Source organism: Cyprinodon tularosa, unplaced genomic scaffold, assembly GCF_016077235.1.
Source record: "Cyprinodon tularosa strain WSP-4 unplaced genomic scaffold, ASM1607723v1 ctg154, whole genome shotgun sequence".
NCBI lineage: Eukaryota > Metazoa > Chordata > Actinopteri > Cyprinodontiformes > Cyprinodontidae > Cyprinodon > Cyprinodon tularosa.
Genome location: NW_024038375.1, coordinates 874212 through 899578, shown reverse-complemented (window position 1 = coordinate 899578; position 25367 = coordinate 874212). Strand labels below are relative to the sequence as shown.

Genomic DNA, 25367 nt, shown 5'->3' with positions numbered 1-25367 from the left:
TCCAAACAATCCCAAAACTGTGAATATACACTCCCAGGTTAAGATCTGGCCAGATTTTTAGTACCGGTAAATGAAAAAGTTTAAAGTTTGTCTTAGTCACGTTTTTGTGACTGTTAAAGGCCTAGTCCCTTAAAGAAACCAGGTAACACCAGGACAAAAAATAGGACAGAATGAGCTGCGTTCCATCCACCTCACAACCTATAAGGACTTTTAAACAGCAAACCGCAAAGGATCCACAAAGGAGTTGTGTCAAACATATTGTCATTTAAGTTAGTTAGTTTTTCCATCATGTCTGTATGTAACTATATACATCATTGGCTCTGCTTTATGCCTGTATACAGTATTTCTGTTTGGAAATTAGGATTCATGTTAAGCAGCAACCTCAATTTTTTCATTAGCATCAAGTGGAGTCTTCAAGACAATCAAAGAGGTGTCCTATTATCACCGCCTTTTCAGTTTGTTATTTGGATATTTATTTATCAATTAACCATATCTGTTAGTTTAGTTCAAATGAGTAAATGGTCCTTTGAGACAAAAGAGTTTTCCACTTCGAAAGCATGATTTCGACTTGAATATCCACAGTTTTGGTAACATTTCACAACCTAATTCTAAGCCTGAATACTGCCTGACTTGAAGGACCAGGGACTCTTTTAGATAGAACTTCACTAAACACACTAAGTAAGCTAAAATGTAAAAGCAACATATGCTCTGGTTTAAACCAAAACAACATATGATATACAAAGTCAATGACATCAGTCTGAAAACAATATGTCAAAATTATGTCTAAATCAAAACAAAATGGAACAGGGGTAAAATATCTCAAGAGTCTACCAAAAAATACTCTAATAATAACACCAATACTCAGAACTATTGTCTTATAACTATTTTCTCACAATTTCTTAGTGCATTAACAACTTTTTGTATAACAGCAATATCGAAACTGGAAGTAGTTCACTCCTACAGCAACCTTACTGCCAGATTTAAAGGTCCCATATTATCATATTATTTACATCTACCATATCTACCATTTCATCTACATTTGAAAATGAAAAATATTCAAAATTAGGCCCCCTGGTCATTTGTGCGAGAACATCTCTATCAGATAAGGCAGAGAGCATGTACCAATGATGTCCTTATTCAGCCCTCCACTGAATGAGCCATTTTCGCTTTTGATGCCCCATCCACCAAAAGGCCGCACCCCCACAAACAGCAACCATGACATCCGGTCAGAGTTCATTAAGATAGAGGCTAGGATCATGAAATAATACAATAAATGAAGGCTGTAGCTTGAGCAATGGGCTGCTACAGACCGCTCTGGACAGTTTATTTCCTCCCCTTATGACTTCATAAAGGGAATGTTTTTCAAACAGAGCATTTGGAACACTGATAAGCTTAAAGGTGGAGAAAGGAAATGATAAACGTGAAAGGGTCTTTTTCATTTCTGAATCTCATGCACAGGCTTCAGGACATATAACTGTTACAAATTTATAATGTCATTTTTTCACAATACAGAACCTTTACTAGTTATTCTGATGCATTCATACTCATAAGCAGAAATGTCTCATTTTCAAAATAAAATTTAATTGAAATTTATTATTTATTATTGAAATTTATCCTTAATACAGTCTGTATTAAGGATTGTATTATTTAATAGAGCTGGCTTGTGTTTATAACGTGACAACTTGGGACTGAGCTCTGCTTACACTGGAACCATTAGGGCTCTTTAAAGGTGGACAATGAGTTAACTGAAAATGTTCAGGCCAACTTTCTGCTATTTCATGCAGAAAAGATACAGAACTTTTTCTCTCAAGAACTTGGTGACTGCTGTGTGTTTGTGTGTATTCTAGTTATTGTGCCTACAAGTTTTAAATAAAAGTTTGAACAAAATGAAATATCTAAGTTAAATATAATACAAATACGGCACAAACAGTTTGAAAAACTATACTTACCAAGAAAGCACAAAGCATGTAGAAGGTAATGAAATAAACTATAGCAAATCCACTGCCACAAGTCATCTCCTCCCCAGGGTTGTAGTCAGACTCAGGGTCACACAGTTTCCCTGGCATACAGGCCAACATAATATCCTGCCACGCCTCACCTGTGGCACACCTGGAGGGCAGAAAGACAAAGCAGATGCACATCAGTCACCCTAAAGGTTTAAGCAGAGTGACTTTCATAAAGGTTGCGGATAACACACCTAAAAAGGAGAAGCACAGCCTGGGGGAAGGTCTGGAAGTTGTTGTTTCTGTTAATTTGCGTGCCATCAACCATAGCAATCTTTCCAAAAACCTAAAAGTACAAAATGTCATTGTCAGTTTAAAAAGAACACTCAATTTAAATCATATAAGGCTATGGTGTTTAAAAAAACAGTTTATACATGTAAAGGAGAAAAACATGAAAACAAATAAAGGTCCCCTTTCATTTACACACACACATAGTTTTTGTTGGTCTGTCAGATGAAATTTGAACAAAACTTTTTTTGGATGAACCAACATCAATAATTCTGCAAGGTATCATACCAACCTGCATGCCGATGACGGCATAGATGAAAAACAACATGGCTATCAAAAGAGCAACATACGGCAAGGCCTGAAAACAGGAAAGAAGTGAAACAGGAATGACAGTCAGCTTTTTTTAACTTTTTGCCAGCAATAATTTAATATAACACCTCAGATCACCTGGAAGGACTTAATGAAGGTCCAAAGCAATGTTCGAATACCCTCTCCTCTGCTGAGCAGTTTGACCAACCGCATGACTCGAAACAGACGGAAAAAGGTGATGGAGATACGAGCACTATCCTCCGTGTTCTGTAGAAAAGAGTTTTTAAAAGCAAGACATTAGCAATGCATCAAGGTGACACAAGAGTTCCTGACTGTGCTTTGGTGGATGAGCTCAGACCTCCATATCAGTTACATATGAGCTAGCAAAGCAGCACCACACTTTTATATTAATTTGCAAATGACGGAATAAGAGCATTTGTCAGATAGACAGTTTCTGACAGTGTAATGAATTTTGGATGCAGTGTAGCTAGAGCCGATATGTCTCTGCAGGTCTGTCTTCAAAGCACGGTCAGTTTCTCTGTTCCTGTACAGACCTAAAAAGGGAAGTAAGCCAGGAGGCAAGCATGCTGGAAAAAAACCTTGCCATACTTGATGGGACGCATCTATTCAAGCATGGAACCCTCAGTCCAGAGTCACTGCATGCGGAGTCACAGTGGGACCAACCCTAACGGGTCAACCGGGAGGTTTACAGGTCATAGCTGGGTGACCTGATCCCAGAGGCTTATCCATGGGATGCTACCTGCCGCCAGACGGAGGCAGAGACCATGGAGCCTTGTCAAAGTACAAACATGAAGAGCAGCTCAAGGCCACTCCCACTAGACAAGAGACATGTGTCACATTTGAGTGACACACCTTTCTTCGAAATAACTCCAAACATTTAGGAATAATAAAAAGCAAATGTTCTGAGGAGATATGTAGATGAACAAAGAAAGCATATTTGAGAAAAGTAAAGATAATGAAAATGAGAAGATAACTAAAGCTTGAATAAGCAACCAATGAAAGAGGATGATGAAGAGAAGGACGGAGTAACAACAGAAATGCAAATCGAAAAATGGCATGGCCCTAACATGGGGGAAAGCATCTTACCCCCATCTCATCCACCTGAGGAGTCTCCGTTGGCTTTAAAATCAAAGACCCGTATTAATGACTTAGACAGAGCCAGAAGGTCTCACAAATATATGGTTATTGTCACAAAACTTCAGCAAATGTCAGTTAGAAGACGGAGACAGCACAAAGTAAGTACTCTCCTTATATGACAGGACAAACAAGTCTTATATTTTCTCTTGGACAAGGACAGACGTGTATTTCTCTAAAAAAAACTTTTACTGGCAGGCATTACCTTTATAACAAATTATGGAGATACTTAAAACTCCACAAAATAAGATGTCAGCTTAACATAAACACATCTAGTGACAAACAACAATAAAAGACTCATCAACATGTAAGACTGGCACACAACTTTATCACCCCCCCCAGTGTAGCAGTTACTGCTCATGGTACTTCATGGATTCAATGGTGAAATGTCTTTGGTGAGATTTTAAAAGAATGTTAATGGAAAGTGCAATAACTTACATAAATGTTGTGAAATGATGATGTAATAAAAAACCCGGATTTGTTCACTTTGCATTCCTTCATAAACCCTGAACATTTCAAATCCTGACAAATGGACTCAAAATATCTTACTAGACACAAAACCATGTAATATGAGCATAGCGCAATAGTAAAGGCCCAATAAACAGCTGAACATAAAAGAATCTGTTTAGAAACAAACACAAATCTAGTAATAAATTTGATAATATATATATAAAACACTTTGTGGAAAGTTTTGAAATGCATATTGATATTGAGGTTTCCAAAAAGCCAAACTTTCCTAAAATAATTAGAAAACACTGCTTCTTGAGAGTGTTTTGTGTATTGACTAATCTAATCAGCACGCTGGACATGCTGATTTACATTATATGCTTACATTATATGACAACAATGTAACATTATCTTAAGTTATAACGCTATATTGTCACTACAGGTTATGAAAATCCAAATTACAGCACTGCAAATGCGTATCTGTAAAATCTTTTGAATAAATTTCAAGGAGTCAGACTCCCATGTTCTGTAAGGTTGAATATCCAGCCAAGGGAGAGAAAGATGAGCTCATAATTATGACCTGGAGATGTACAGCATTTACCTTAGATTCTTCTTACTACTTTTATTCTGAAGTAATACTAAAATAAAACATATAATATCATCACATTACAGTATTTTAATGGTACACAGGGGTGTAGCCATTGTTATTTTCCTACAAGATGGTGATTTGAACTTCAGAATTTGCCTTGAGTTGTACTTCAGAAAAAGGAAAATTAACCTTGCCTTTTTTATTGCTGTATAATGTTACTATTTAATTTCAATTACTTAAAAATTACCAAAGAGCAAGACTTTTAGCAAACTTTGATAAGTATTGATCAATGCCACTTCAATCATTTCTAGACATTTTTTAGCATTTTGAAACCCAATCTGGGATGCTGTCTATGGTTCTGGATTTTTGCACAGCACTGCATATCCCTTTACACAACAAAATTCGATATTCACAGTTTTTAACACAGATTTGCACCCAAATATGCATCAGTATATGATGCAGATTGCATTATGAGATAGCAGACACTATTCAAGGTTGACAACACTACAGTAATCCCTCTGTAGTAGTGTGGATGAAATGAAATCTTAAAAAAAAGAAACTTTTGTTAAATACTAAAAAAGATGAATATACTGCTTAGCAATAAAAACAAACAAAAAAACAACAACAAAATACTCCAGACAGATATGGCTTTATTCAAATCCCCCAGCATAACAAACCATCAGCATGACTTGCAGAATTAAGCAGAGATGATTTGAACATAAAATCAACTAAGAATAAGCTTGAGGAGGTTCTTTAGGTAATCCTGGCCACAGCATTAATGGAGCATGCAATTTAGCATCACCAAATTGCTGAGGTTGCACTGCATCCACACAAATGAAACATTCGAATGATTTAGAGCCAGTGGTGACTCAGAGCAAAGCAGCAAACCATGCATACCAGTAGTGCCCTGTAATTAAATTGCCACAGCAGGGCGCTCTCACAGTCTGGTGCAGAGATACAAATAAGCAACACAGGGAGGAGAGAAAAAAAGAAAGGACCAAGAGGAGGCCAGCAACCGAGAAAACACTGGGAGAGACAATTCAGGTGCATCTCATTAAAGAAGAAGATAATCAAAAAGGTATTTGTTTCATTAAATCCGTTCAAAAAGTGAGACTAGTATATTAAAAGGATTCATTACACTCACATTTATATTCTCTCTTTCTCTCAGTTTTGATGAGTATGGCTGATGGCTAATGAAAAACTCAAATGCAGTTTCTAAGACCTTTAATGCACTGCTCCAGTTTTTTTGTAATCCAATCTATTACCGATACCTGGAAAAAGTGTATCTGCTGATACTGAAAAAAGGTATACCTTGCCACCTGAGGACAGGTATTATGCTTCATATAAACATTCTTAATGAAGGGTAACAAATTAACACAAATATATAAGTTAAATGGAGTGCCACAGTTAGCCCATGTCTAACATTTGCATATAGGGTGCCTCAGCCTAGAATCTATCAACTTCCAATGCCTTGTTAATCTTCTTCTCTGAAGAATTCTTACTTCACACCACTAAGGTCTCAGTTACCCCTGCTGTTTGTGCACCTTTTTTCTTCAACTGAACTCTTTTCCTTCCACTTAACTTTACATTAATATATCTTGATGCAATACTCAGAGTTAGACAAGCTTTATTGTCATTTTGTATACACAGAGTGTAATTTTGTTACATACAGCTTTTCTGACACTTTGAATAGGCAGCTAATTTAGAAAATCCGTTTTTGGATTAACCTCCTTGGAAAAGGTGTGAAGGACTATCTGCTTAACAACTTTCAAGAAAATACCTGAGTGTTAAGTTTTTCTTTTTTTTTTCAGGTAAAACATTTTCTTAAAAAAACTGCTTTAGCTCAACTTTAAAAAACAAAAAATAGTTGATTTTGAGTCAATTGTACTCCTTTCAGAGAGGGACCATATAAAATAGCATTTCCTGCATTAACAATTTGACCATTTCTATAACGTTGAGCCAACGAATCTTTAGGCATGGGGTTCCTCCTTTAAACTGATTTATAGAAACAAATGCACTTTTTTTGAGGAATTATAGAATTTATTAAAATGCACCTGTAAATAAAAGAGAAGATTGAAAGAGGAGACAGAGACAGTAACTGTTAGATTTCATGCACCTGACTGGAGTCTACACACCTGCGCAACACATGTGCTCCATTCAGAGCTTTAAGAGCTCACTAAAGAGAGACAGAACAAAACACAGTGACAGTCACTCAAAGATACACAAACACAAGATCATCAAAGAACCTCGATCTCAGCTGGCGTCTACTTCCATTAATTTGAAAAGGCAAAAAAGATATTCATACAGAGCCAATTGTTATTTTTCAATCTCATCTAATAATCGTGAAACTTTGCAGGTCAAAATATGCTAAGACCCTTCATTTAAATTGACTTTAAATTTCAGTTTAACATTTTTCTTGACTAAATCCATTACCAAGAATATAAGCTTTAAGTTTCCGACCAAACTTGAAACTTGAAATATTTATTTTTAGTATATTCCTTAATTTTGTATAGTTATCATAACCTTTAACTCCAGGGCCATTCTGTCTGGAGGGAAAAAAAAACAGAACACTAAAGGGTACAACAAGCAAAACAAAAGGAACAAGCTTAACATGAGTCTATGGAAAACACTGACCGGAAGGGTAGGGACTGAGTGACCGATTGTCATCTGTGAGAGGCGGATATGGAAAGGATTACTGACTATGAGGTGATTGTCTGACCAACCAACATGCAATTAGAACATGAAAATTATAAAAGTTTGCTTAACTCATGCCTGGAGAGAAACCAAAAATATGCAAAGTGTAGCAAACGCACAACATATCAGCTGCCATTGTTAAATGGAGCATTCAGTTAAAGACACACATGCAGATTAAACAGAAATCACATTATTAGAAATGAATTTAGAAATAAAGGCCTTTGTATAATCAATCACACTTTGCCGACATTTACACCTCCTCACCGCTACACACATTAACAACTGGAATAAACACTGCAAACATGTTAAACACACATGCATAACACAGAGAATTCTAAAAACTCACAATGATTCATTGTTTTAAATAAAGTTAGTGCTTGTTGACACAGTCATGCAACACATTTAAAAACATCGTTACTCCAGAAAAACAGCACTGCAGCTCATAGGATATGAGACCACCCAGGGATGGAAACAAAGGGTTGAAGTAAATGAAGTTGGAAGGGAATGCTTGATACAGTTAAATTGGAGGGATTTTGTCAAATAGTTATCAGCATTCAGCATCTTGCCAGCAATTAACAGCTTCCTCAATGACTTTAGCAGAAGAATCAGACATTTTTTTCTGGTGAGACAAGTTAGATAACCTTCTGACATAACCACGATGAAGCATAATAACCTTTTTTCTAGCTTTTTAACTTAACATATTTTAATAGTTTGACACTGTTCTTTCTATAAAGATAGAAACTTTCCACTTTTGTGCTAAATGTGCTATTTACCATGGGGTTTACAGCTGCTGGGATATATTTTCTCTCAGAATCAAGGATCATTTGACCATCTGGGGATAGACTGAAGTGATCAAGTGCTGTTTTAGCTTAATTCATTAAAATATTAGCAAAGGTTGCCTTCTGTTCAAACATTTACCATCCTGAGGCGAGTATTTTTCACCAGTGCAGATAGAGCTCCTGCATAGCGTAGTATGAGATTAACTAATGTTCCAATCAAGTCACTACTGAGATAGGTGAATAGTATGGTATCACCTTTGTTGCAGTGATGCATACAAATTCAGTTCTATGAGGAGAAAGTCATATTGTGGTAATATTTGTGAGATGTCATGAGTGCAGTAGAAATAAGTCAGCAAAGCACAAGCCTAGAAAAAAGCAAAACCCATATATTTTTAAGACAGAAATGATTTTTGCTAGGTTGTTAGGTTGCAAAACGTGCAAATATAAGGTAAACACTCACAGTTTTAAATGATAGTTTTAGAGGTTTTAAAACAGTGCATTTTGTTTAAAACCGGCTCGTTTTCATCTTGAACACAGCTTATTTATATAGCTGCTGGCTCAGGCCTTTGTTATTGTATATTTGCCAATCAAAGTTGTGCCCTAAGTAAGCACCACTACTTATGTGGATAAGCTACCACCTTCTGAAATGTGAGCATCTGTTGTATATTTTTTGTGTTTGTTGTTAAATTTATGCCTTGAATCTCCCCAAAAAAAAAAATAGTGTGAAGGAAGTAGGTCATGTTAATTAATAAAAACAGCAGTGAAATTCTGCATTTAGGAGACAAATTGCACATAAAAGAGGGTGTAGATTTTCAGTTGCAGTCTGTTGGTAGAAATCAATCCCCATGTAATGAAAATTCAGTGTGAATCCCTGTATAATTCCTTCACAAACAATAAAAAAATGAGAAACGAATTTCTTTTCACAAAATTATCTTTTTTTTGCTTTCTATTTTCTTTTTATACATTTATAACAGCCTAAATAAACACTTTTCAGATTATCATAATTGAGCATCTGTGTGTAGGATTTTGAGGAAATAGATCAATACAATAAGACAATTTTAACATATCTAAATGTGGAACAAGTGCAGTTATATAAATACTTTGTTAATGCACTGTAATCACATAATGCAATCATTACTTTATTAAAGTTATTAAGCTTTTTTTTTTTTTTTTTTACCAGGAGCCTTTATTTGGGAGTCAGGTGGCAGGAAGTTGGATTGAGAGAGGGGTAAATGGACTGGAATTATAACCTGTGATTGCAGAGTCAAGGACTAAGGAGTGATTGATTAACGGATGGATTGTGTGCTTAGGTAGCTGCATCGACATGCACTCAGTTAGTTAAATGGTTAAAAGATGATAGGGGGTTTCATCTTCGTTACCAACAACATTTTGGAAGGCTATATTTTTTATAGTAAAACAAAACTAACCCTGTTTTTTCTAACCTTGGACAATTCAGACAGCTGTGGATTACAGGTAAGATACAGACTGCTCATAACCATTCCACTTTATCTGACCCTAAAATGGTTTTAGAATAGTTACACTTCATAAATAGTGAGAGCTTTTATGATCATACATATTTCACTGAAATTATTTATCAGATGATTCTAATCCACTGGACCAGTTCAGTCCTAAACTGCTTTATCGACTTCAATCTACTCTAATGTATATAAGAGTAATTTTTTTTCTAAGAAATTCATTCAGATGCTTAATATTAATTTCAAAGGTCAAAAAAGTACTTAGCGTACTGCTAAAAAAAACCTTATCAGCTTTATATCACCCTAATCAATCTGTATTTAGTATTAAGCCAACTGTAAAGGGGATTAAAGGATAAAGTTGTCATCAACAACCAAGTACACACAAGCAACATTCTTGTTTAATTCCATACTTGCCTCTACAAGTTTCTATGGGAAAAATGAATAGAAAATAAGAATTAGATTACCACATTATAAACTATCTAATCAAATGGAACACAGGCATCAGATCACAGGTAAATCTGAAAGACTCCTGTGACCCTCCAGGGTAAAGAATCGGCATGTTATTGTAAATACTGTTATGATACACATCCACAATAAAAGAAATGTAAAGTTAACCACACTCGTCAAAGGTTGATTTATTTATTATGGTAGCATTAAATTAAATACACTGCCTTGCACAAGTATTAAAAACACTTCAGCTTTTGCAGAACCTATTTTTCTAGAACCACAAACTTGGATGCATTTTAATAAGGATTTTATGTGATAGACAAACACTAAACAGATTATAATTAAAGTGAACCTTTCTTGTAAAAAATGTGTATTGTTTAAACTCAAATGTAGCTTTGGTTGTATGTTTAGTTCTGATACTGTACAGCAGCATTTAGCTGCATTCATCTTCCTTTTAACTTTAACCAGCTTTGCTTTTCGTGTTAAAGAAAAGTATAACCATTTAATGGTAGACGGTATGTTTAGAATGATGTGCAGTTTTAGTTTTTAAAGAAACCGTGTATTTGATATGTAGATCAGAAAGTTCAAATTTGTTCTCATCTGATTGAAGCACCATCTTTTACACATTTGGTGCATCCCATTCATGTTTGGTTTGCTGACTGCAAACTGAATTGAGTTTATTACAAATTAGGTGAAAGCTTAAAGTAATTGGTGGAGGTAAAATTTAATGCAGGCCTTTTAGAGTAAAGTGGGCTAAATTTAAAGGCACGGCACCCTTTTTTACATAGATTTACTTGTAAAGAATTTGAAAGCAATTATTTACATTTGTATTCCACTTTAAAAGCACTGCTTTGTATTGGTGTAAAACACCTGATTAAAACAAAATATGTGGAATAATGTGGTTTAAATGTTACAAAATTTAAGGGGATTTAATACTTTTGCAAGGCATTTTCAAGGTTTTTTTGTGTGCAAAAGTCAAACTGAAGCCTACAAAAAGCCAATGGCAACTGATAATACAAAAAAGACATTTTTAATCATCTACACAATATGACTTCTATTGATTCCTTATTTCTAATTTCACAATAGAAGGATATGTCAAGCTTTTTTAAAGTCAGAGATTTACAGTGGCCAACTGGCTTTCTGTGAGGGTGCAGTTTAACTTATGAGTCAAAGGAAAGTAATACTTACATTAACTTCAGTGATAGCAATGTCGACGACGCTACCAACAACAATTAAGGCATCAAATGTGTTCCAAGCATCAGCAAAATAGTGCTGTTGAAGGTAACATGAAGGGGTAAAAAGGGCAATGAAAGACAGCAAACAGGAGAAGGTGGAAGCAATATGAGAACAGACATTGTGGAGGAGTTTAAAATAAAGATGAAAAAAAAAAAAGTTTCAATGGCAGGATCAGGGGAGGAGAAACAGAAACAGAGAAAAAGTGTTAGGAAGGATCAGACTGGAAACAAAATGAGTTAGTTGTGAGAAAACCTGCCAGAAACAGAGGTGAAAAAGAGGAGAAACAGCTCTTAAAGCGACGATGTAAACAGTAGCTGAACTTACTTACATCAATCTCACTGAGAACAATGTCTACTATGCTGCCAATGACTACCAGGGCATCGAATACATTCCAGGCGTCCCCAAAATATCCCTGAATGATGTGTGGGTCAATTGTAAAGTCAGCAAAAACAACAACAAAAAATGTTTTTAGGCATGCACAGAAATTAAATTCTACTTATCAAATAATATCTCTAATTTAAAAACACACAGGAAGTCCCCTGCTGGCATCCTCAGCTGAAGGGCCAATAATTATATTGCATTGAATCACAGGCTGCTATTGAGCTTCAAGGCAAATCAACCCTTAAATTCACAATAACACTAAAATCAACAAAACTCCTGATTAAGAGGGGAAAAAAGCTCAGCACTGCAAAACACTCATTTTCCTTACTAGCATCCTGTCTTTCTTTGCAACACATAACTGTAGGTCAAGAAATGGAAACAGAAAAACAAAACAGAATTGAACAACTCACTGACATCTGGGTTCATTTCAGGTATGATATGCAAAATACATATTTAGCATAAAGTATCAAGTTGAGTAATGTAACATTTTAATGATAAAAAGTCATTGTAAGCCCATTGCTGTCACCCTTTAGTAATTTACAGACAAAATAACTCAGCAACATCAAACAAGCAGGTGTGCTGTAATCATTGGCTCTGACTTTACATACACACTATCTGTTAATTAAAGTGTATCAGCCATAGATCAACTATGAGCCAGAATTTAATTTTTCAGTAAAAACTCTGGTCTCTGACAGTGAGGTACAGCAAAGGTTCATCATTTTTTTTTATCTTTGAGACAATCTCAGTGAAAGGTGCTGCAGTAAGCACTGCTGACTCATTTATCTTCTGCTGACTAAGCACAGTAGTACCAATGGGATGTCTAATAGCTGAGAGTTAAAGACTTTGTACTTTCATAGTTCCTTCTAATAGCACAGAAACTGTTAGCTAAATTGATAGAGTTCAACAATCATTCATACCAATTTTAGCTTACATTTCAATTTTACCAATATGCTTCTTCAAAATTCTGATTTTCAATGAATATTGGGTTTGATTGCTATATTTCAGTCCATATTTTTAGGAAATCATTTTGGCTTATCTACATCTTGTCTGTAATCTGTGTTCTGTTTATATTGTTCTGTTTAATGTCCATTGCCCTTGCATCAGGATTGCAGATGAACACTAGCTCTTCTGCTACAGTAGTTCTGGCATATTTACATCAATGGTTAAAGCCAATATGATCATTAATGTGAATTGTCCTAATCTATATAATTAAAAGCAATGAAGTGTTTCATATAGAACTAGACAATGGAATTGGACTTTCTATAAAGTTGGTTGGTTTAGCTTCATGACATGTATGACAAAGTCCTATTTTCTGAGCTGTTTTGTTTTCCCCCACAGTGAAGAAAATAAATAAATACATATTTTCACCTTCTTGCAAAACATGGCAGTTGAGTCACTTCACTTTAACAACAACAGAATCCAAACTTCGATTGTTTATAACATGAGTTAAACCAAATGTGTTTTTATGGTGTCAAAGATTTTAATTTTCCAAAATTCCCCCCCAAAATTTAGAAACTTCCAAGATGGTCACAACTTAAAAATCTGTCCTAGTTCTGAGTTTCTGTGTCTGTTTTGTTTATCTTTACTCACCCTTGGTTTAAATGCTATGAGCTTGAGAACCATTTCCACAGTGAATACAGTAGTGAAGACCATGTTGAGAATGTCCATTACATAATTAAAGAGAGCTGACTGGCCATAGTGCTGTGAACATATAAACAAAACACAAGAAAAAGAAAGAATAAGGAGAATTAAGGTCAATTTAAATTAATAACATGAGTATGACAAGAAAGTATGACAAGAAAATGTGACAGTCATAATTTGTTTACATAAGAGATGCATTCCTGGCAGTAAAGTATACAGAGGCTTCTGGTTCACTTCATTGAGAAAAATGTAAACAGACAGATTTTGGTGAGAGCCTTAATGATTTTAGGTATATTTTTTCATGATTTCTTACCTGGACAGCCAAGCAGAGTGTGTTGAGCATGATGAGCACAAACATGATGTACTCAAAGCCTGTGGAGTTCACCACATACCAGAACTTATATTGATAAGGGTTTTTGGGTATATATCTCCTTAGAGGACGGGCCTTTAGAGCATACTCCACGCACTGACGCTGCACAGAAACATAGAAAATACACCTTAATTACATAATGTTTTTGGACCAGTTTCAATTTTATTCCTATTTTCTTTTAAATCAATAAATGGCAAGTCAAAAGTAAAACGATCGAAGCCAACAAGCTTTCCATAGATTTATATTAATCCAAACAGTTTTTAAAATCTTTAAAAAATCCTTTTACTTTTTCCTTTAATATTTCCATTTAACCCTACCATGCACTTTTGTTCTTTTTCATGTGTTACAGTCATGTGTTTACCTGTATATTTTTATTTTGTTCGACTCCATTCTATTCTATTCTATTCTACTTTACTTGATTTGAGTCTCTTTAAGACCATTGATGTCTGCGATATGAACTTGATATAATTTAAAGCAATCTGCCATTAAATATAAATAGGAATGTTGACAGTATATATTATTTTACTTCATCCTTGTTCAATAACAATAACAGAGCATCCGTTACTGTTACATAAGAACATTGAAATCCATTGTCAATAGGATGTGTAATATCTCTCCCATGCTGCATTCTATTCTGAAATCATTTTCCTGAAATTATTTTTAGGATGGTGAATTATCAACTTGCCAAAGATTCCATAGGAAATGGCCTTTGCCAAATCAGGCATACTGACCAGGTTCTAACTAGGTTCATAAATGTGGTTTTACCTTTTTTTGATAAATAGAAAATAAGTCTTCACATCCAGAGTTTACTGAATAAGATTCAAACATTAACTTTTAAAGAAGTCCTCTTCTCATCAGCACAGAAAGCACTTCTCTATCTCTTTTTGTCACCTTTCTGCTGCTTTTTGTCAAATCTAGATTATGAAGCGATAAACATGTGACCAGCTGAAGGAATGATTATAAAGACATTACACTATTACAACTTTATGGTAATGTTTGAGACAGCATTTGATATAGCTATTTGCAACTGTAAGCATGATTGAGATGCTACTTTCCAGTGCATAACTTAGACAAAAGACAGAAGATAAAAATTAGTTGGTGAACTGCATCCAGAATACAAAAACTATTTATATGTTGTTTGTTTACCTGGTTCTTGTCAAGTTCACAGTTTTTATACTCCTTCTCTCCCTGTTCTTGAAATGTGACAATAACAAAACCCACAAAGATGTTCATCATGAAGAAAGCAATGATAATGATGTAGATGATGAAGAAGATTGAAATTTCCACACGGTAGTTGTAAATGGGTCCTAGATTCTCCCTGTTGGAGTCGATTGCTTTGTACAGTAACCTGAGGAGACACATGAAGTTTCGTCATTACTTTTACAAAAAACAAAACTTAAGGTTCAATTTACTTTAAGAACATTAAATGTTTAAGTCTTACGACGGCCAGCCTTCAAACGTAGACACAGTAAACAGGGCCATCATGGCCATGAGGACATTGTCAAAGTTGAAGTCACTGTTGTGCCAAACCCGCCTGTGTATTGTTGGCTGATTCACATCACCATCCTTATATAGAATGAATGTGCCCCTATTAAAAAAATTATATATCAATTACAAATACACTGCCAATCAAAACATAGTGAAAGATTCAGGTAATTTTGCTTTTTAGGATCAAGAAAACCCAACCTACTTGCATTCTTCAGGACTTGACTTGGCCTCATCTGTGCAACGGTAAAATTTTCCCTACGACATAGACAATAAAAGTTAAACTCCATTCTAACGGATGTTGATTTTTCAAAATTAATGTGCCTTTATATGTTGAAATGTTTAAAAGTTAGAGCTACTCACCTTAAATAGCTGGACACCTATACAAGCGAACATAAACTGAAGCAGAGTGGTGACGATCATGATGTTGCCAATAGTTCTAATTGCCACAAAGACACACTGAACAACATGCTGCAAAACAAGTGTACCAACGTATCAACAGACTGAATCAAAAGCTGCTGCAGTGTAAGTCTAGAGGCGGAAATATGTTTTCAGTTCCTACTTTAAGGCCCTTGGCTCTATTGATGGCTCTTAGGGGTCGAAGCACTCGAAGAACTCGAAGAATTTTTACCACGGAGATGGCTGAAGACCTGAAAAGATTACATCAATAACCATTTAGCATAAACATCAATATTTAATTAATTACAAAATTTAGCTATGTGTTTTTATTTTATTTTTTACAAAATATGACCTGCTGCAAATGTTAGCTGAATGGGACTTATTACTATTATGGTACTAACCACATGGAGGCAAAAGGACGTGGCTGTCATTCTACCTTTTAGGATGTTTCTGATATGAGATAACGCTTGTAACTTCAGTTATGTCTTCATTATATATTCGAAAGAAAACCTTAAAATAACCTATTTTTACCAAAGTAAAAGTAAAAGCATAATGCGGCTAAACTACTGTATCTCTAAAATTTGTATATTTTTAAATAGTTATTCAAGTAAATGTAACTGAGCACATGTACACCACATTTGATTAGAGTACAGCATTTTGACAAAGATCCTTGCAAGAGCAATAGAGGCTCCTGTGACATAAACTTGTAAATTTATTTTTTATAGGTTTCTGGGTTAAAGGTGGTGTATGATGCTCGAGTTTGTCCAGTAATAAATGACTCTTTCTACTGTTGTATCAGGGTAAGCATTTCATCAAATTAAACGAGTCAAATAAGTAGTATTAGGTTAGATGAGTGTGTACAGCGTTACAACACATATATTCATGTTTTTTATTTTATATATGTTTTAAAAGTATTATTTATATATAAAGTGAATTCAAAACAATCATATTTATATGTGTGTGTGTGTATGTGATTGATTGATTTGTGTCACTTGTCCACTTGTTATAAGAAGTATGTTTTATGTACAGACAGATAATATATATATATATATATATATATATATATATATATATATATATATATATATGATTAAACACATAAGATTAAAAGGACGATTGTATATTTATTTCTTTTTTTTTTTTACCAGGCTGAACTCGATTATTGTATTTACAGTTGTTTTCTCTGCAAAGAATTGTAAATTAGATTATACTTAAGGTTGTCCCCCATTTGCTAGGCGCCATGACAATCTGCCATCTTTAAAGTGTAGTTGCTGGCGAGGGATACAATAGTACTAACACATGGAATAACAACTTGTTTCTGAGTGAAGGAGATGCTAACCCAATGCCTATGCAGCAACAGTACAAGACACAGTTTCACTATCCACAACAGAGTGAAAAAGAGAACTTAAAAGACAATGAAACCAGAGACATCAAGGCAATCAGACATCAGGCAAGCCTTCTCCAGGTGGAAGGAGCTAAGGAAGGAGAAAGGTTTCCAAAGAGATGCTAAAGTTGCCATGTTTCCCCTAGAAAAGTAAGGGAACTGTAAAAAAGACATGACTTCAGTACAAAGCTGCCTCTGCCCATGTGGGTGCAGCCCGATCATGACATCACCATAACACGTCACTTCTGGCGATTAAGCACCTCTTTAGGAAGGCTGAATGGTCACAGATTTCTCATGGCTGTAAAACAAATTTCCATGACTTGCATAACAAAAAAAAAAAAAGAACAGTTGCTGCTATTTTATAGATTAGACGATAAAAGACCTTCTTCTCAACTTTGAGGCAAAAACATTGCCCCCTTCTTTACATCACTGCTCACTTATCAAAGAAAGTGGACTTTTGCTTACGGTGCAGGAACAGCGCAGGCAGGGTGGGTGATTTCTGTAGGGAGGATGTTAGCACTTTCCAAAATAGGACTTGATGGCTGTTCATTTTTTGTGGACAGGGACAGGCTCAGAGAGTGGAATTCATTAGGAATACTCAGACATGCAAGAATGAATTAGAATACTACTTTGTGCGTGATTTTAATGAAGATTAGCAATATGAAACAGTTAAAAGCTCAGAAATGTTACATTTGCATGATTTAGGTACTATTAATTAATGCAGAAATTGATGTGTAAGGTGATGAGAAATATCAATATAATTCCCAAAGTATTATCTTTCCAATTTAAAACACAATAAGTGTCAATAGTTTAACTGCCTCCTAAAGCTCCAACCTCCATTTTTGTTGAGTGGAAGTTCAACTATTTGGTTGACCAGGCAGTTAAAGAAATAAAAACTGTCAAAAGTGCTAATAGATAGCTATTACTAGCTAATTTTAGTGTATGTGTTGCACAGCCATTTGGATGCAGGATTTGGAAATCTTCATTGAAATCTGACATTTTTAGGCAGAATTCTGAATTTTAATTTGTGATATTTTTCTCACAAGGAAATCTGAGTCCTAAGGGACCTGTTCAGGGACAGACTTGTAAACAAGGCTTGGATTCCTTTTAAAACTGCTTTGATATCAAAGTTTTATTTTTGTACTCACTGAATGCCAAAGGAGACAAGCGAAACCCCCACCACCAAGAGATCCAGGAGGTTGAAGTAATTCCTGCAGAAAGCTCCTTTATGGAGAAAAGCTCCATATGTTGTCATCTGAGGAAAGGACACGACGTATTAAAGATGAAAAAAAAAAATACAGTTTTGTCTTACACAGAAATTACATTCTACACTTCAGATGACTCAAACAGCCAGTACAAACATTTTAAACAGGAATATTCTCAGCACTCAGAATCTTGCAGTCAACACTCACACACACACACACACTCTTTTAGATCACTCTGATTTGGGGTGGCGAGCTCATAGCAGTGAAACAGGAAAGCTAAAACTACCATCACCACCCCCACGGCCTTTACATACATGAATGTAGTAGCAAGTCATTTATTTCACAATGCACTATAGGAGGAGGCAATCAAACATGCACCTTGTTGCCATGAAGTCAAACCTTGCAAGAGCTCTATTTATAGTGATTGGAAATTGGAAATAACCTTACTGTCACATTCATGTTGGCCGTCCTCTTAAAGCACATTCTGATATGTTCTTTAAATGCTAAGAATAAACTGGAGGCAGCTCCCAGTTGAAACTTTGCAGTTCAGCAGGCAGAGAAGAAAACCAGCCAAAATAACTCTTCTTTAAATAATAAAAGTAAAATACATGTTTTCCAAGCACATAAATGTGAAGCCCTGCAGAGAGGCCAAGACAGATGACTGCTAACTAAGAGCACTGAGGAATATAAAGGCCAAAAAGATGTTAAGTTTTGATATTTTATTATTATTATTTTTTTTTTTGCCTTAACAGCTGCAGAGGTGACTTCACATTAATATGCAGTCAATCAGGGAAAGCAGACTGAACCATGCTCGGCATGAACATGGTCGGTGGTGCCCCCTCTTTTACGGTTATTCTGAAGAGCAGTCAGTATGATAAGCATGGAGCTAGGTAGCTTTGACTGGAGCTGGCTTTATGCTGGTACAACACAAACCCTGACCTCAACTTCAGCCAATGCCTTTGAAAATGACGAAACAGCCCATTAAATTTTGCATGGCAGACAGAGATTGCATTATGTTTTCCATCATTCCACCAAAATCAGTTAGCAATGACTGCCCCAATGATGTGACACCCAAGTGAGTGAATATAATGCTATGTTCATGTAATGTTTCCTTCCCCCGTTAGAAGCTCTTCGCTTTAACAAATCTTGCGTTAATCGTAGTGTGTGCAACCAAAATTTCCAAAATAGTATATGTTTGCTTTTTAAAAGAGGTGCCATGAAGAATAAAAGCAAATAAGAGAAAGGAAACAAACAAGCTAGGTTGCACTGAGTGGCAGGTGACACACAAGGAGAGAATGCAGCAAGGCTCTCGCTGTCACTTTATAGGGTTACCTTCAATACGATCTCAAATGTAAACATACTAGTGAAGACATAATCTGCATAGCCTAGGACCTGGAAAGGCAACAAGACGTTTGGAGTGTTATTGGAATGAGGTTAGTGACAGCACAGACAGGGGACACAGGGCATTTACCTTTAACACGATCTCAACAGTAAAGATAGCGGTGAAAGCATAGTCAAAGTAACCAAGTATCTGCAAAAAGCAATGTAGATGTTTAACAAAGACAGGTCATCATGCACCTTTATACATAATAAAACAAGGTGAAAGAAAGGAGACTATACTTAAGCATTAATAAAGAAGTAATACCAAGACTTATTTTAAAAAGTTTAGAGGTCAAAGGCAGTTAAAAGAATTAAAAAGTGGGGAAGAATTAAATCTCCTACCTGTGAATTTACAAACCGGACCACAATGGAGTTTTTGCTGGATTTAGCTCATAAGAGATTTTTTTAAAGCTATTATTTTTTCTAAGTTTTTAAACAAACTTAGACACGTTGTTCCATAAGATTAAAAAACTGGGGAAAATATAGTGAAACAGCACATTGCCGGAATTGCAGCAATACTGTGACAAAATACATTTGTTTGCAGAACTTTTTTGGAGTAAAAAGTATAAGCAGTGCCTGAAAAAGAGCTTTACAACTGATGGACAGCAAGAAATGTCTGAATTTGCTGGAGAAGTTATTTAGGAGGGCCTAATATTTTACAGATGATGGTGGATCTTTATTACTATTTCCATGTGTGAAAATTATCCATTTTTTATTCAATATTTTCTAATGGCCAGACGATCTTGGGCTAAAAGTTCTACATAGTCTCTAACAGCCTACAAGTACATGCTGCTGTACTGCAGCCATTTGAAGCATTTGGCATGTAAAGGTAAGTGATTCTAATCAAAGCAGAAAGTGTCTGCACACCATGGCATAATATTCCATCATATAGACTCAGTAATGTAATGCTTTAGTTAAAGCTGTAACTATACAGCACATGTGACATATATATTTCAGTTCTAGTGCTTAAAAAATATCCTGAAATGATGAAAAAGTTTTTGGATTTGTTATTGACCACATGTCATGTCTATAGTATCAGTTGCATAAAAGACATGAAGTTACACTATAAAAGAAAAAATGAGCTCAGTTTTCAGGGAGTTGTATTCAGTTTGGAATAAAAGGAGCTCCAACACCTATTAATTTTCTCACATTTTGAAAAATCCTTTTCCAGGAACACTTGTCAACTGTGTGCTTTCCAACTTTGGAAAGTTTGGGAAAAACAGTAGTACATCAGCAAAATAAAAATGCATAGAAGTTTATTCTAGATTAATGGATTTGAAACATTGCTGATAATAAACTGACCAGTTCATCATCAAGCAGAAAAGCAAGTACAATGTACTGTAAATGAATTTGATCTTTATTTTTAGTCTTCTATCCTAATTCAAGTTGAATTCCACCAGTCCCTGTTGGTTACTTCGGTCTATCAAATGCAAAGTGGGCCAGTTTGACCTAATTACATGAGGCATTCTAAATTAATTTAGAACATGAGTGTAACCTTACAAGCTTATATGAAAATGTTGCAGCAGTTCAACTAAGCAAAACCTTAATGTTCTGTAAATTTAGGATAATTTTAAAGACAGTAACTTACTGGGTGTTCTCAAAGACTCAAAGACTAATACTACGTTCACACGTGATTTCAGCAGCAAAAAAAAAAAAAAAAACAACTACCTGCTGCTTCTTTTTTTATGCTTGTATACATTAAGGTCAGACGCATTTCTAGACCATTTTTTGATGCTACTGAAGTGCATCCAGTAAAGTTCGTACAGATGCGTCTGATGCTTCTGCTGCTCCTGTAGGCAATGTCAGAGAGCAGTTTTGCTATATTAGCGTGATCACTGGTTAAAAAGTAGTTTTAATATACTTTTAAGTGAGAAAGTACACCTAAAAACACAATCTGTACAGTCAGTCAATCAAAATTACGATCCTGCCTTAAATATAATTTCGCTGTAGGAGCCGCGCAGACCCCCCATATATCTCAGGTGCGCTGTGACTGAGAATCCCCAGCAGCTGCTGCCTCAGACACACTCGCCTCTTGGGGTTTTTTTTCCCCTAATATTGGTGGTGACTGGAAGTAGATGTTAGCGTTTTTCAGGTATGTGGTACAAACCGCTGGCACCAGGATAATAAAAGCGAACATATCTTGTCGGCAGGTTTCAACATTTTAAGTAGGTATTAATAAACTGTTTTAGGGGAGTGATCATAGCAATCTGCATGGGGTTTCTGTCTCCCTGCCAACTTCCGGGTCAGCTTCTCTAATTGGTTGCTGTGGTGCATCAAACTAACCTGACAACAGCCAGATGCATGTCTCGCTCCGCCCAGCTCCACTCACATACATCTGGGAACCCGCTCATTGAAAGTGATTTCCCCAACCGAATTTATGGTCTGTCCAATCAGGACGCAGGGTGGGTGTGTCGTGGAGTGGAGAAGCGACCGTGAGATTCCAACAACAATGGCGGCTCGCATTGAGGAAGCAAGCGTTAGCATTGATGCTGCTATTTCTTCTGTGTTGTCCAATCTATCTGATATTGTTTCATCAAAAGAACATCAGAGAACGGCTTTGAAGGCTTTTGTTGGTGGAAACGATGTTTTCGCCCTTCTCCCGACCGGATTTGGCAAGAGCTTGATCTACCAAATGGCTCCTCCTCTCACAGCGTCACGGGTTAGCTTCGGTGTGAGTGGTTTAAATAGCACGTCAATAAAGATGACAGACAAGTGGCTTATCCAATCATATGCAAGGAGTTTTGATAAGGCCCAGCCTTCAGTAAAGGCAATTCCTATGGCGGGTTCCCAGATGTATGTGAGTGGAGCTGGGCGGAGCGAGACATGCATCTGGCTGTTGTCAGGTTAGCATCAAACAGCAAAAATTAAATTTTTCCAACTCCAGCAGCTGCTGCTTTTGAAACACATCACACGCCTAAGATGCTCAGAAGCTCATGAGGCACTGCTCCTCCAGTGTGAACGTAGCATAAGTATTTTACTTAGCATAGACCACATAGACATATTTGTCTTTGCAGAAAGCTGTTGAAGTTTTGCTGCAGGGGAAAAAAGCAAGGCAAAGAAGTAACCTGCTGTGCTCGGATGTATAAAAAAACATGGTCTGAGATGTCACAAATGTTTAAGGTTGACTTGTGATTTGTGAATAATATAGCTTAAGTTACCTAAAAGCTAAGTTAAATAGTTTGTGTAAAACTGTTTTAGATGCTTTGTTCAAAAAAATCTATTGAACCCTCTTAGTGCAACTGAACAACAGTGAGGTGATGGGTAGTTTGTATTGACTGCATGATGTTTTACTAGAGTTAAACTTCAGTCAATGCTTTTGTCTCAAAGTTATACATTATTCAAAATGCACACATTTCAAGTACAATGTTTAATGAATCCAGTAAAAAAATATGCATGAGAAGAAATAAATCAGCTACTAAAATCATTGGTGATTGTACTGCTTTGCAAATTGCAGTGCATTTACAAAAACTAAACTGCATGATAACTTGGATTAATGTGGAAGAGTTAAGGTGATGCTGTGCTGCTTTCAGCAAATATCAATCAGTTACCATTAACTTAGCTCATGAACGAAGGTAAAATACTCCTTCTTCCCTCTTTCACTGTGCTCTTGTTTTATGTTCTTGGTTATTAAAAAGATAATCATAACATTAACTGTGAACAAAAGTAATTCTTCTGAGCTTTACAGTAGATTTATATGGTATAATTTATCGGTCCTTGGTATTTAATAATTATTTCAAATTATTATCTTGATAATAGTGTTCTATGCTGCATACATTTAAAATCAGTTCTTAAATGTACAACTTACATTGTGTATGTATTGTTTTTTTTTTCTTTTCTAATGCACTTCCTTTTACCTTTAAAGCATTATGATTAATTTGGTACAAATGTTGCTAAAAAAACATGCATTGACTTCCTTGAAGGATCTTTAGTCGAATAATATGAGATAATTTCCTAATTACAATACAGAAAGGACAGTTTTCAAACTAATAGATAACTTTGAAGTGAATAAACCATCTTGTTACACATTATTCTGTGTTTTTCAAGTCTTACTGTCTACAGTATAATGCATTCAGCACCTATACGGTTGCCTTCACGCAAGATTATTAGTGTCTTAAATTTCCCTGCCTGGTCTTTCAGCTATTGTGACATAATTTTTCAAAAAATAACCAATTTATCAAATCTTAATTTGATAAAATTTGCAGGTTATAATATATTGTTATATAAAAAATGTGTTTGCACTCAGAAAATAGGATATCGTTCTTCCACTCTCAAAGAGCTAAAACGTTCAAAAATCAAGAGTGGGGTCATTAGAGGAAACAAACGAGTGCAAAATAAGATTTATTCCCTACAAGTGATTTCTTCTTCTTCTTCTGACCTGTTCTAAACGTGTCTAAGTTGTGGCAAAATGTTTTTGTTAAAGCTTTGAAAACTTACAATGTTTCGGGCGGAGAAGTTCCGGATCGGGTCTTCGGCAGCAAGCGACACAGAGCTCAGCATGATGAACACCAAGATGAGGTTGGTAAATATGTGGTGATTGATGAGTTGATGACAAAACACCCGAACTCTGGAAGGAAAAAAGGAGAAACATGTAACACCAAGATGTTAGATGAACCATTTAGCTTTACTCACTTTCTTGCTGTCTGGAAAAAAAGCACAGAAGCTTGAGTTAAGAGATGAAGGTTTATTCATTAGCTTTTCTCCCATCAATAAAACAATGCTGAAATGTATATGGAATGCAAATGTATGTTCTCCATTTAAATTTTAGGACAGTAAAATTTTCTTTGCTTGCATTTTATGATTCTTTGTGTGTAGTGAATTTGATGTGATCGTTCCTAAAACATGATCTGCTTTTATGGGCATTATTAAAATATTTGAAAATATATCTATTCACTTATGATAAAATGCGTCTTACGGGTTCGTGTTACTGAAGATGAAGAAGGCACTTCCCTCTGGGATCGGAATGATCTTTTCCTTCTTCACCAGGTCAGCGATGACTGGCCGTGGACCCGATGGGACTTCTGGGTCTTCTTCATCTCCTCCAATTTCATCATTATCCTCATCCTCATCTTCCTGATAGACAAAAAATAATGGTAATAAATGAGTATGAGTAGCAATACACTGATTTATCTGATTTTTGTTTAGTGTAAAAAAAAATGTGGCCATACCTTTTCATCTTTTTCATCATCTTTCTTATCCCTACAAGTTACAGGTACATTTTGTAAGAATTTATCTATATAGTAAAAAAAAAAAATAGTAAAAAATTAGGCTTCACAGAACCAGGAAGATAAATTCTCACCCCTTCTTATCTCCTTCATCTGTGTTGAGAGACTCTGCATCTGCCAGGTTGTCCACAGCAATGGCCAAAAAGACATTTAGGAGGATATCTGAGCATTAATGTCAGGAAAGAATAACCTGATTTGAGAGCAAAGATTACAAACAATTTGCAGTGTTTAGAACCACATATCAGACAGAAGAGTGCCAGAATGAGTCAGGATACAGTTTCCACATATGAAGAGAATGATAAAGTAAAAACACACGATCATCCCAGAGGAGGAGGGGCCTCCGTATGCCATGATGCCATCATACATTACAGCGTTCCAGTCTTCTCCGGTCAAGATCTACAAAAAACATAGTAGTTAATGAGAAATCCAAAGATGGGAAAGTACAAAATTAAGCAGGAAAACAAAATGGAAAGCCCTCTGATCTTTTTCTCTTTACAATCTTCAAAATATGGAAAATTTTAAGGGTGCATCATCACTT

The 25367-nt window shown here is 35.6% G+C and overlaps 1 protein-coding gene across 1 annotated transcript in view; it reads right to left on the bottom strand.

The window, feature by feature from the left end:
- The window catches only part of LOC119780005 (voltage-dependent L-type calcium channel subunit alpha-1D-like), a 99576-nt gene that overhangs the window by 19165 nt on the left and 55044 nt on the right, over window positions 1-25367 (bottom strand). The window contains 19 exon segments of the mRNA XM_038279890.1: window positions 1950-2109; window positions 2198-2289; window positions 2524-2589; window positions 2679-2807; window positions 11315-11398; window positions 13334-13444; window positions 13698-13856; window positions 14901-15102; window positions 15196-15342; window positions 15445-15497; window positions 15603-15710; window positions 15802-15889; window positions 18171-18277; window positions 19699-19758; window positions 24042-24171; window positions 24520-24677; window positions 24773-24803; window positions 24904-24991; window positions 25105-25225. Coding sequence (XP_038135818.1) covers window positions 1950-2109; window positions 2198-2289; window positions 2524-2589; window positions 2679-2807; window positions 11315-11398; window positions 13334-13444; window positions 13698-13856; window positions 14901-15102; window positions 15196-15342; window positions 15445-15497; window positions 15603-15710; window positions 15802-15889; window positions 18171-18277; window positions 19699-19758; window positions 24042-24171; window positions 24520-24677; window positions 24773-24803; window positions 24904-24991; window positions 25105-25225 — 2094 coding nt within the window.